The 12,934-nt window shown below is 43.0% G+C and overlaps 2 protein-coding genes across 4 annotated transcripts in view; one reads left to right on the forward strand and one right to left on the reverse strand.

Annotated features, from left to right (window-relative positions):
- Positions 1-2,365: 2,365 nt before the first annotated feature.
- On the reverse strand, positions 2,366-11,954 carry SUPT7L (SPT7 like, STAGA complex subunit gamma). The gene is made up of 6 exons (XM_063078055.1): positions 11,709-11,954; positions 10,833-10,935; positions 9,421-10,036; positions 6,032-6,356; positions 4,820-5,057; positions 2,366-3,111 (listed from the first exon to the last, which is right to left on the reverse strand). The coding sequence occupies exons 3-6, from the start codon at positions 9,831-9,833 to the stop codon at positions 2,849-2,851; spliced, it is 1,239 nt and encodes a 412-aa protein (XP_062934125.1). The 5' UTR covers positions 9,834-10,036; positions 10,833-10,935; positions 11,709-11,954; the 3' UTR covers positions 2,366-2,848.
- Positions 11,955-11,988: 34 nt separating this feature from the next.
- SLC4A1AP (solute carrier family 4 member 1 adaptor protein) overlaps positions 11,989-12,934 on the forward strand; it is a 29,840-nt gene continuing 28,894 nt past the window's right edge. Inside the window, exon 1 of one of the 3 annotated variants that reach the window (XM_063078054.1) lies at positions 11,989-12,914. In XM_063078054.1, the coding sequence (XP_062934124.1) occupies positions 12,255-12,914 (660 nt within the window). In that variant the 5' untranslated portion in view covers positions 11,989-12,254. The remainder of the gene's footprint in view (positions 12,915-12,934) is intronic. The other 2 variants (XM_063078052.1, XM_063078053.1) reach the window with 2 other exon arrangements.

Consider the following 12,934-nt stretch of genomic DNA (forward strand, 5'->3'; position numbering starts at 1 on the left):
GCAAACAGGACCACATTTGGTTGCTGGTCAATTTTCTTGCTATCAACCCCTGCCACAAGCAAGTCAAGCCACATCTGCTTATGGCTGGTTTTGCTTGGCTCCCTTGGGATAAAATCCCAAGCATTGAGAGTTTGGTCTCAGCCACCTTTCAGACCCCTTTTGCTTGTCTCCTCTACTTCACCCAGACTGGCTATCACAATCATTACTTCATGTATAGGATGACCAACATATAGGGCCATTATGGCCATCAGTGACCCAAAAGATGTTGACGGTGCATTTTGCAGCACTATGTCTCTCATGCTGCCTGTTAAAAATTCATCATCCAGGCCATGGGTGTTCACATTAAACATGGACTGCCACATCCCCAGCTCCCGAATTATTTGAACTGACTTGGCATGTTTGCCATTTACTCACAACTTTGGGCAGTTCTCCAGCATTCACCCACACAGTTTGGGCAGCTGCATTCTCCCAGTCCATTAAGCAGGGATTACCCGGTCCTTGTGCACATCTGCAGCTATTCTGTAGCCACTGCCTCAGGGACGGGTGCATGGTAATGGAGGCCAACTTTTCCACCTCCTCACCAGAGCATATCACACTATCCACCCCTAGGTCCTACAACCGCAGCAGCCAGGCAGCCAGGGGCTCTCTGTTTCTGCTGGAACTGTCTCCCCAAGTCAACTAATTTGACCTGGGTATATGGGACATAGGTAGCGAATTGGGTCACCTGTGGATTGCCCACCAGTTGTCCACCTGGTCCCAAAGGCTGCTCATGCTTCATTTTCTGATGCACAACAGGTCATGCCTGCAGACACACAGCCTCCCCCAACTCACCACTGGGTCTGTCATCTTCCCTGGTGTGAGAAGTAGGGATGACCTTTCACTGCACATCATCCTCCAGGACAAGTATCTGTGCTTCCAACAATTCTGCTTTCTGCTGCAAATCTCCATTGGCTTGTAGTACTGTGAGCAGTAGCCAGAATCCAGTCAGCAGGGAAGTGACCACCAGGCACCACATACTCAAGGATAGGCACATTTCCTTCCCCTCCCAAGAGGCTTTCTGCTGCAGATCTCAAAGCTGCATTGCTTCATGGAGTGCCTGGTCTATGCTGCCTCACAGTATAGTGAGCAGCAACCAGATCCTGGTCAACAGGAAAGTGGCCACCAGGCACCACATTCTCGAGTAGCCACATTTCCTCCTCCTCCCAAGGGGCTATTGGCTCCCGTACCTGCTTAGAATCCTGCTGACTACACCAATTGTATAGCTAGGGCTAGGGCTCACAGACCCCTAAAGCCCGTTGTACAGGCTGGGTCACAAACCCTTCACATGCAGGTCTATGAGCTAGGTAATAGGAAAAGATCCTGGGAGCTGTTGGTAAAAAATTAATAGGCTTTATTCAGAGCTAGGAGCAGCCACCCTAGTAGCCTCTGGGAGCATCCCGAGAAGCGCTGTGTACCAGAGCCATTAGTCCTTTATACTTAGGTCCATAACCCAGGACACCTGGGTGCCCACATGCAATTACATTAGATAGTAACCAAGGAACACCTGGGCACATGTGGATTTTTACAGCAAATGCTCAGTAAGATTCTGAACATCTGAGGGGCCCTGACCATTTTCCTACATTTTCCCTTCAGATGCCAAGCAGGGCAGATAATGTGATGGATGAGTAACAACAGTAAAGTTTGTCAGGACATGATATAAAGTTAAAAAGGTATGTATCATTACCTTTTTAAAGGCTCCCCATCCAGTAAAGGAAGCATACTGTGTAGGTGTAGAACTCTAGCAGAGGAATGGACTGCTGCCCTCTGATGACCGACAGATGTAACAAAAGAAAGAAGCACAAGCCTGTCCTTGGACAGGTCTTATTTGCTTCATTCACAAAGGAGAAAATGAAAGAAACAGTTGAAAAAATGTACATGGTGAAAATACTTAAAGGTCTGAGTCAGCAGAAATAATAAAGGCAAAGAGGATGAGGATAGATGGAATAAGTCTAAAGAAGGAAGAAGAAAATATGTGGATGAGATAGGAATGGGCTGTCTGAATAAGAAAAAATGCTGTCACCACAGACCTCTGGTTTTGTAAGAGACTTCATAGGCAGTAAAAACAGTTTTAAGGGCCGAGCCCGTGGCGCACTTGGTAGAGTGCGGCGCTGGGAGCGCTGCGACGCTCCCGCCGCGGGTTCGGATCCTATATAGGACTGGCCAGTGCACTCACTGGCTGAGTGCCGGTCACGAAAAGGACAAAAAAAAAAAACAGTTTTAAAAAGATGACTGGTAGATAAGTTGTGTTGTGTTTAGCTATTTCTTGTTATATTGGATCCCCTATGACTTGAACCAAAAACGAATCAAGTTAAATGAAAAACTGACATCTGATATCAACATATCTTTACTTATGAGTCTGTTCAAGTACAGCTTTGAAGTTTAGCCAACATTTCAATCCTCACATCTTGGCAAGCTAGGTCAAAGTGGTATGATTCTTAGTTGTGCAAGAGAAATGACTATTTAAAATCAAGGTGTTAGCAGGGCAAAAAAAAAAAAAAAAGAAATGGCTGTAGAAAAGCTAATATGTCTAGTCACACGGTAGAGACAATAGTTGGGGACTGTGCTTTGGTCTCCTGATTACCATACCAGCATCATGTTCCATCTGTGAACAGCGGCTTAGCTGTGGAAAACTATAAAAACTGGATGCAGAAGTAAAATGTAACCTGGTTTGGTTAAGTCCAGTTCCTCTGAAGTTAGGAAAGCCCACTGTGTTTAAGAATAAGAGCCAAATCACTGTTAATGGAAACAAATTCTAATATAACAAAGGTTTTCTGTTGGGTGTTGTAGGTCTGGACAGAAAACCTTCCTTTTATATTTTCCTCATCCTCTTCTTGCAGCGCTGGTTAAAAACAGGGGAGGACCCCATGAGGCTATCAGTAGAGTGGGAACCATAGCTGCTGTCTGAGTCATCAGGACTCTGAGGGATCCCGGCTTCGCTCATGCCTGACATGGGCTCCTCAAAGACATCACTGCCCAGCACACCATGCCCGGAGACATTGCCTTCTTCGCTCTCTTGAGGCTCCATTTTCACATGGGCCAGATTCCAAAGAGGAGAAGCATTTACCTCTGCACCTAGAAACAGAGGGAAGAACATATACCTAGTGGTAAGCCAAGTGTAGGACAAAGTAGAATGAAAGGACCTCTCAGGGGTGACTGATGTCCTTTCAGTTCAGTTTTCACTCTGAATCTGTACTTGGCTGGAGACAAGGCTGTTATTCTCTGCTTAAAGAAGTTACCATCAAAAAATTACCAACTCTGGGCTGGCTGGTTGGTTCAGTTGGTTAGAGTGCAAAAAAACACTAAGGTCAAGGATCTGGAACCCCTTACTGGCCAGCCACAAAAAAAAAAAAAAAAAAAAAAAAAAAAAATTACCAGCTCTAAATATCTTCCTTTCCACTTCTTCCACCTTTCTTTCCTCCACCTCACCACTCCCACTTCCCCTAAATCAGGGAGTAAAACTATGCATGTGAAAGATTCCCTGTCTCACAGCCCAAAGACAGGCACAACCATGGGCCTTGTTCAGTTGGTCAGTTTGCCTGTCCTTCCTTCTTTTATGGGGATGTCTTGTCTTCCTACCTTTTATTTGGGTCTCTGGTCCTCTCTCACATTATGAAAAGTTAATGATCACTGCATAATGCTGACAGCAGTTCCCTGCCCGGTCTCCACTGAAAAGAGACATGTCCCTGAGTCTGCAGCAATTTCTCTTTGGAACCCCTTGCCTCTCTGTGTATTCTAGCAATGCTATTTTGCCATGGTTATTACTTCTTCCATAGTGAAAGGCTCTTTGCTCAACACTTTTAAAAGTATGGCCTAATTAATTCCGTTTAGGCCATAGCTGAGGATATGTTATTTGAGTCATTTGTGCATTGATAAAATGACAATTTATATTTGTAAACAGCTGAGTGCCCAGACTAATTTGCAATTTTACTGACTTTAGTAATGAGTCTAAGCTAGCCAGTTAGCTCACTTGGGAGAGTGTGGTGCTAGTAATACCAAGGTCACAGGTTCAGATTTCTGTACCTGCCAGCTGCCGAAAAAAAGAAAAAAAGAAAAAAAAAAAAGGGCCGAGCCCGTGGTGCACCGGGAGAGTGCGGCACTAGGAGCGCGGCGACGCTCCCGCCGCGGTTCGGATCCTATATAGGACTGGCCGGTGCACTCACTGGCTGAGTGCCGGTCATGAAAAAGACAAAAAAAAAAAAAAAAAAAAAAGAAAGAAAAAAAAAAAGTAATAAGTCAGCTTTCCTGGTTCCTAAGGTAATCACAGAATCTACCTGGAAGAAGAGGCCAGCTGCCTCTAATTAGGTATCCCTATTGTAATCCCTTTCATCTCCAATTTGTGTAGGTACTCTAGGAAGGAAGTCCAACTAATCAAACACCCTTGAACAATTAACACTCCTCCATCTATATGGAGGAGTGTTATTCAATTAGGTACAAGCATCAGGAAGGATCAATACTGAGCACTGAAGGAAGGAGATATCTGCCCAACCAGCTGGATCAGCTGAATCAACCCTGGTAATCAAGAGGACAACACATATTGCATCTACATCTTGACTAGGGATTATTTTAAAGAATGCCTGTAAAGCTGTGCTAGTCCTCTCTTCACTAATTAGAAAGAGAAGAATGCCGGTATCTCTAGATCAGTGAAGCTGTATTTGTTTTAGGATTTTCCATTCTGCCCACTCCTACTTGTTCTCCCACCTCCAGAGCTTGATTCCAAAAAGCAAAAATTACTGAGATTTGCAGATCTCACAGAATCAAAGTGAGTAAGTTGATTTCTTACTTGAAGCCTGTGGGGAAGCTTCTACCTCCAGGTTAGATGGGAAGCGCTCACTCTGAGCCCCAAGGACTCCCATGGGCAGAGATTGGTCTCCAGAAGCAAGGTCAGCCTCCAGTTCCTCACTGACAGGAAAGGTGATATCGCTCACAGGTTCCTCCTTGATTTTCACAGGTTTAGTGTCTTCTGTGGCCTTCTCAGGATTGACAATCCTTTCATACTCTTCAGAAAGTTGCTTACTAATCTGTTGGCAAGCAAGAGTCAATTTTCCAAGGAAATATTAAAAGCAAGTAGTCAGCTTGCAGTATCCCATGGAAAAGCCAACAGGATATGAGTAATAGATGAGTTTTAAAATGTACACTGGCAATGGAAGGAATTTGCTTAAAGTGTTGAGTTGGCATTTATAAGTGATAGACATGTAAAGAAAATTCATTTGGTAGAGAATGTGTGTGTCATTAATTAAAAGCTACATAAAAATAAGAAATAAAGTTAGATTATGTTAAAGATGAATCAGAACTGGACAAACGATTACAATTTTTGGCTATAAAAACTTAACAGTTGTCATATGTACCCTGGGTGAATAATGAATGGTATAGAAAATCTGGATCACTTAGCAAAGACTTTTTTTGTTGAGTGTTAAAAATTTCTAATCATATTTTAGATTTTGGGAGTCTGAAATAGTGAATACATGCTTTCTTAAGGCTACGAGGGTTGAGGAGATATTTCTGTTTCTAACCAAAAATGGTGGCCCTCCGCCCATCTTCAAGGCAGTATCACCTCACACTGTTTTGTTTTTCATAGCACTTAACACAATCTGAAGTTGTTTTGATCATTATTTGTTTACTTGTTTCTGTTTCCCCTCAACAAGAATGCAAGCTCAGGGAACTTGTTAACTGCTATATCCCACAAATCCTGACTCACAATAGACAATAAATATGAATACTTATTGAATAAAATCATGCTAAATGCATTCTCTAGGGACTCCATATCTGTGTATAATTTCATCCAGAGGAAGTATCAATGAATGGAACAGTTTATTGACTAAAGGAGGCCTCTGGTGTCTGGCCAGGTCAGTGATAAGGTCAATGGAATACAGCTAGGGCGATGAGAAAATATGTTAAGTTAGCATTGTTCTAAGACTCTGTGCTCTGTACTCTAGAGCAAGCTGAACACCCACTGATTGAACATCTTGCCCACTTCTCCACAGGGTCACCGTACCTGTAGCATGTAACTGTGATAGTCTTTGATGCGATGCTGCCAGAACTTCTGGAGGGAGAGCACACTGCCAATACCCACTTCATGGAATACCTGTTCCATAATGTCAGGGAAAGGAGTCTGTCCCAGCCGGGCCTCCCGATCCACAGCAAAACGCAGCAACTTGGTGAATTTAAGGCAATACTCATGTGCCACATCAGTTAGGGTCTCCAGGACACTTTCATTAGCACACTCAAAGCCTGCATGGGCCAGGATTGTGGCTACTGCCTGGTAGAGGAGCTGCCGACAGGAGTGCCAGCTGAGTTCAGTCACAGGTTCCCCTTTCCCACTGAAAGTGGAGACATGATGGTGTCATTAGTGCTCTAGCAAAGGGTGACCTGTCTAGTCTCCCTAGGAGTTTTACAATTCCAGTCAAACCACTGGCCCAGCTTTCCAGGGAAATTCCATCCAGGTTATGTAGCTTAGTTTCATTCTGTTGCTATCTGGGCATGTCTCAGCATCCCACAGTCATACCTCTGAGCTCCTCCAAGTACACTTTGAATAGGCAGTACATGTATATAACAAACAGTACAAAAGCGAAATTTCATTCTCCTTCTATTTACTGCTCAATTTTGACCACTTTTAGGATTAAGTTTAACAATATAGCTCAGACACTGCTCAATAATGTTCTAATTATTTCATCACTACATAGTTTCCACACATAGTGGGCAATATGTGGACTTTCAGAAATTCACAGTTCCAATTAGGAGATTCTTATATAACTACAAGGAATCACTTTTAAAACTGAGAAAGCAGATGGCCAGTTAGCTCAGTTAGTAAGAGCATGGTGCTGGGGTTCAATCCTTGTACCATCTAGTGAAAACAAGCAAACAAACTGGGAAAGCGACTCAATTTTACAAAAGCAATTTAAAACACATCCAGCCCATTTTTCATCCTAAAAAATAAAAATAATTTAAAAAAATTTTTTAGAATAACCATTTTCGTCCTATCATATGCTGTGAAATGGACAGGGTTCATATTACTATTATTTCTATTTGCCAGGTAAGGAAATTGAAGTTCAGGGGGGCTGACTTGCCAAAAGTTGTTTAGGTATTATCAATAAGCAGTGGAGCTTCTGACTCAGATCCCATATTTTTTTGTAACATACCATTTTCCCCCAATCACTACTGCAGAAGTCTTAATCTTTCCACGAAAAATTTAAAGAGCTGTCTAATCTCCTAAAAATAACTTCTAGGAAGGCTTTAATAATTAACCTGTCACCTGAAACTTCCTATCTGGCTTCTGCCTCCTCCTGACAAAGTAATTTATTTTATCAATCAAAATAAAATAGAGCATAAAAAAATCACTTCTCCTTGGTCCACACTTGGCATGTCACCATACACTGTACAATAGTGCCTGAGGAGCTATCCATCTGCTTTACTATTATCTGTTCAGTAGCAACTACTGCAATTCAGATAATAGTTGACAACCAATTGCCAAGTAACTTTTCATTTAATATTTCCATAATCATTTCCATGGCCACTCTCGCTGGGCCAAAGGCTAATGGCCTTAAAAGTACCTAATAAATACAGAGAAACCAGTATCACTTTACTTGAGTAATACATGGACCGCTTTCAAAAGAAAATAATTTTTTGGCACTCTCATAGCTGATGCAAATTATTTTTGTTATATAGTTTCTTAAATATGTATAAAACAAAATGAGGTATGAACTTTTGATGATCATAGCTTTTATTAAAAATTAAAATAGGAATATGATGCAAATCTACAATATTATAAATAATGGCATCAATTTAATATGATGGATGATATTTTGTTGAAACTAAATTGCCCTCATAATGTGAATATGGTACTGATTGCTACGGAGCAAGGTTTTTTGAGTTGGGCATATCTATACTCACATGTGCCACACATGTAATAACACAGTAATCCCTCCCCACTTCACTTCAGATTTTAGAACCTTTGATTACACAATGCACTTTGACATCATCTGGCCTTCATCTGGCTCAACTGCAACACTTACATATTTAGTCATTTCTGTTCTTTACTCATTAGTTTGGAACAATTAAAATAGTAACTATTATTACCAATAGGCAGATGTAATGAATGATATACAATATCACTTACATAGCATTCTTGCCAAACATATTTAACCTGACTCTAATCTTGAGGAAATAATCAGCAAATCCAGTGAGATATTCTACAAGACAAATGACCTGAACTTGTAAATACACTAAAGAGTCATAACAACCAGATGCAATGCATGAATCTTGGATGGTGGAAAATATATCTATAAAAGATATTTTGAGGACAATGGAGGAATCTGAATATGAACTTACTAAATAATTACAGTTCATTTACTTTGGTGTGACAATGGCATTGTGATTATGTATGAAATTTTCTTATTCTTAGAATATGCATGCTGAAGAATTTAGGGATGAAATATTGTGGTATCTGCAACTTACTTTAAAATGTTTTGCAAAAAACTGTGTGTGTATATGTGTTTGTATACTTGCGTATACACACACACACACATATATATGAGAAAGTAAATGTGGTAAATGAAAACCATCAGTAAATTCAGATGAAGGGTATTTGGATGTTTGTTGTCCTATTATTTAAACCTCTGTAGGTTTAACATATTTCAATATGAAAACAAAAGTAATTATTTGGCATTTAATACAAACTTACACACTGAAATCTAGTTGTAGCACTAGATTATAAGGCAGTCATTCAGAGGATCTTGAGGAGGGATTCTCAAACTTAAATGCATATATGAATCTCCTGGAGATCTTGATAAAATGCAGATTCTGATTCAGCAGGTCTGAGTGGGACCCGAGATTCTGCATTTCTAATAAGCTCCCAAGTGATATTGATGTTGCTGCTCTTGTACCAGATTTTCAGTAGCAAGGATCAAAAACATTTTTATATTATTATTTCTTAAACTATGTTATCAATATGAAAATATATAATTTAAAAATTTTGTATAAACTTATGGTTCCTAATAATTCCAGAATAAGTCTGTGAATCCCAATTTGAAGACACTAAAACCATAATATACATTTTACATTAACTAGAAAGACTAGACTTTGAGGACTATGAGGTCATGGCCTTTTTTACATACCAGTGTATTACTTGCTCCTAGTAAAGTGTTTGGCACGTGGTAGGCACTCAATAAATATTTGTTGCATCAGAAAATTTGAAAATACAGACCCTGAATTCTAAAGATCAGGGTTCTAGACTTAGACTCCCCACTAATTACCTGAGCAACCTTGGCCAAGTCAGTTACTCTTATCTTGTTTCCTTATGTGGAAATGGAAATGCTATTACAGGTTTAACCGGGTTGTTGGGAAGATTACTTGGGAAAAGTAAGATATAGCAAAGGCTTGCCTTACCGATAAAAGTCACTTTCTGGATCACTATGCCGAATCTGGAATGGTGCGTTGGGATTCTTACAATCTAAAGGCAGGAGGTCATCAGGGAGAGGAGGTGACCCAGGGCAGGAGGGAAGAGGTTCACTCTCTTCAGTCTTTACACCTTCTGTCTGCTGCTGATTCTGAGCCTGAGCTGTGGCAATAAGGTTGCGAAGACGTCGGTTGTGCTGGATCAACTGAATGGTATGGATGGTGAGGCTGCACGGCTCTGAGGGGATGTCCAGCATAGTGGGGGGCTTGGGCTTGTTGGCTGAAGGTTGGTGCAGGGGTGGATCATGGACTTCCACCAGACGGAATTCCCGTGGGAGCAAATCAAAGGAACTTCTGTTTGTTTGGCTTGATGAGATTGGTATCTCTCCCCAGTATCTCAACATTTTGCAACAAAGGAAGAGCTCTCAGGGTAAATGATATCCTAAAAGTAGTGTGTTTAAGTCTCTGGCAATTGTAGATTATAGGATTCGGTGATGAAAAATACAAAGTCTAGCCAGTTATTTACATAAAAAGCTATTCAAGACTATTCAAGAGCACTTAGAAAAATGTCAGTGTCAGCAAAACTGTAGGACCAAGGATGTTCTCCCTGAAGAAATTAAGAGAAATACAGCTGTTAAATTGATGTTGGTCAATGTCATACAATGACAATTCCTACTGAACTGAGTCACAAGGTAAAATCTGTGTCATTAGTAGACTAATAGCTGCAATAGTATCTGGGGCTCTAGCATCCACGTTTTCCATCTCACATCTCTAATTCATTACCAGAACTACCATCATGCCCAATCGTGAACTATTTGCAAGGCATGATACTTGAATATAAGGCCTGGAGAATTTCTCAGAGTATTTTGATAGATACATCTGTGCTGGATCAATTGGAGAAAAGGGAGTAGAGTTAAAGATAGTAACAGGTGGTTCTTATTCTGTGTGTCAGACATGGGAACTTTTCAACTGGTCCTGGTGGAAAAATTTATGAATCACTCATCTAAATGGTCTTTTGCTTTCAACTTCTGACATATATAGGGAAGAATATGAGAGAGTTCTGCTGCCTTCTGACTGGTATCTCTTCCTCCAGTCTCTCTTTGTATCTAGTCTAGTCTCCACACTGCTGCTACTTAACCTTTTTTTTTTTGTCACCGGTAAGGGGATCGCAACCCTTGGCTTGGTGTCGCCCGCACGGCGCTCAGCCAGTGAGCGCACCTGCCATCCCTATATAGGATCCGAACTCGCGGAGGGAGCGCCGCTGCGCACCTGAGTGCGCCACGGGACCGGCCCTACTTAACCTTTTTAAAACTCAAATCTAATGGCTTCCTATTGCCTATTAGAAAAAGTCAGAATTCTTTGGTTTGCCATTCAATAAAATTCACAATCTGGCTTCAACCTACCTTTCCATGCATTGCCCATATGTCTCTTCAAGTTCAACAAACATTCTTCGAATGCCAGCCACTTTGTGAAAAAGATAAAGACCAATAATGCAAGATCCCTGTCCTGATGTGAGGGAGAGAAACAGGATATTTCAATATGAAAGTATGTGGTAAGTGCTTTTCTAGAGGCTAGACCTCAGTGGAAGCACAAAGGAGAAGCTTCCTGGATGAAACGATCACCTTAGTTCTAGCAATATCATACTGCTCAGTTTCTTGAGAATGCCATGCATTTACACAGTTAACCCTTTAAGCTGTGATCTCTACCAGAAATGCTCTGTCACCCCCCACATCCTCGCAGACTTGAATTCATTAAATACAGCTTCAGTCACCACCCGCTATCACTTCCCCACTACATCTCCTTTCCTTACATTCTCACAGCACTTTTCATGTCTCTGTTACAGCATTTATACCCGGATTTTAACTAGTACTTATCTCAATCAATTTTTTTTCTCCCATCTAAACTTATGGCCGTGATCTTGTACAGCATCTAGCACATAGTAATATCTGGCATTTACCGAGTGCTTACTATATGTCGGCTTCACCTTTATTGTTTAATTTAATTCTCCCAACAACACTACGAAGTAGATATTATTATCATCCCCGTTTTTCAGATGTGGAAGTTGAGGCCCAGTGTCTTGCCCAATGTCACAAATGCCAAGGGCGAAAATCAAGACAGGCTCCAGAAGTCTTCAGTTTTAACCACTAAACTATGCTGCCTCAATAATTAGATTCGGAAAGAAAAAAACGAATTAACGAAGTAATTAGCAGAAAAGATCGCCCTCTTCCCTAACTTCCCCTAAAAGAGCACGAAGAACAGGCACTGAGCCCAAGGAATACCCAAGTCCTTCCGGGGGGCTCCTGGGTCACGGTCAGCAGGCGCAGGCGCCAATCACAGGGTCCGGGGGTCGCCTGATATCCAGGGTAGCCGGCAGATGGGGAGGTCTGGCCCTCAATCGAGGCAAGGAGGCACCACTATTCACTGCCGCGTCGCAGGAGCCAGCTGGGCGGCTGTCCGACTCCGAGAGGCCCGAGGTGAGGGTCGCGTCGGGCCCGGCAGGCCGGTTTGTTGATTAGTGGGCCAAGGCTACCGGAAGCGCTTCTTCGCAATCGGGCTATACCACAGGAAGTTATTACAATCCTGTTGCAACCTCTAAAGATGTCCCCATTCTGCACAGCACCCCGACGGCCTTTTTTTTTGTTGTTTTTCTTATGACTTTCCTGTGTTACCCATTACTTCACACGCTCTGGGTCGTGAAGAAACAACTTTACCATCGCTGCCCAGAGAAGTCGCTGGGGGTTAGGGAGAGGGAGACGCGGAGAGGAACGTAGAGACCAAAGGGTGCAGTTTCGTAGGAACAGATTTCGAGACAGCACGGGCTGAAGATGGCTGAGGTTCCCTCTCAGTCAGAGCCGTCCGCCTCCCACGAACTCAGTGGCGACTTCAAGAAACCACCCCTGCCGGTGCCCCCGTCTGTGCGGGGTAAAGTCCCGGCCACCAGTCCCTCAAACCCTGAGGAAGTGAAGAAGGAAAGGCCTACGGCGCTGCTGGACCCGGATTCCCGGGAACCCGACGTCCCGCCGCCTGGGCCGGACAGCGGGGAGACTAGTTCCCAGGAGAAACAGCTGTGTTCCCAAACAGCGGGTTCCTCCGCTGGCGGGCCGGCCCGGGCTCCCCCCTACCGAGAGCCGCCATGGGGCGGCCCGGCCACGGCCTCCTACAGTCTAGAGACTCTGAAAGGCGGCACCATCCTTGGCACCCGTAGCTTAAAAGGGACGAGTTGCTGCCTTTTCGGGAGGCTGTCTAGCTGCGATCTGTGCCTGGAGCACCCTTCGGTGTCTCGGTACCACGCCGTGCTGCAGCACAGGGCGTCCGGCCCCGACGGAGAATGCGAAGGCCAGGCGCCGGGCTTCTACCTCTACGATCTGGGAAGCACGCATGGCACTTTTCTCAACAAAACTCGAATCCCACCCCGGACCTATTGTCGGGTCCATGTCGGGCATGTTCTTCGCTTTGGAGGCAGCACCCGGCTCTTTATTCTGCAGGTAAGTAGAGAAACCTAGAA

The sequence above is a fragment of the Cynocephalus volans genome, chromosome 14 (assembly GCF_027409185.1).
Source record: "Cynocephalus volans isolate mCynVol1 chromosome 14, mCynVol1.pri, whole genome shotgun sequence".
Lineage (NCBI taxonomy): Eukaryota > Metazoa > Chordata > Mammalia > Dermoptera > Cynocephalidae > Cynocephalus > Cynocephalus volans.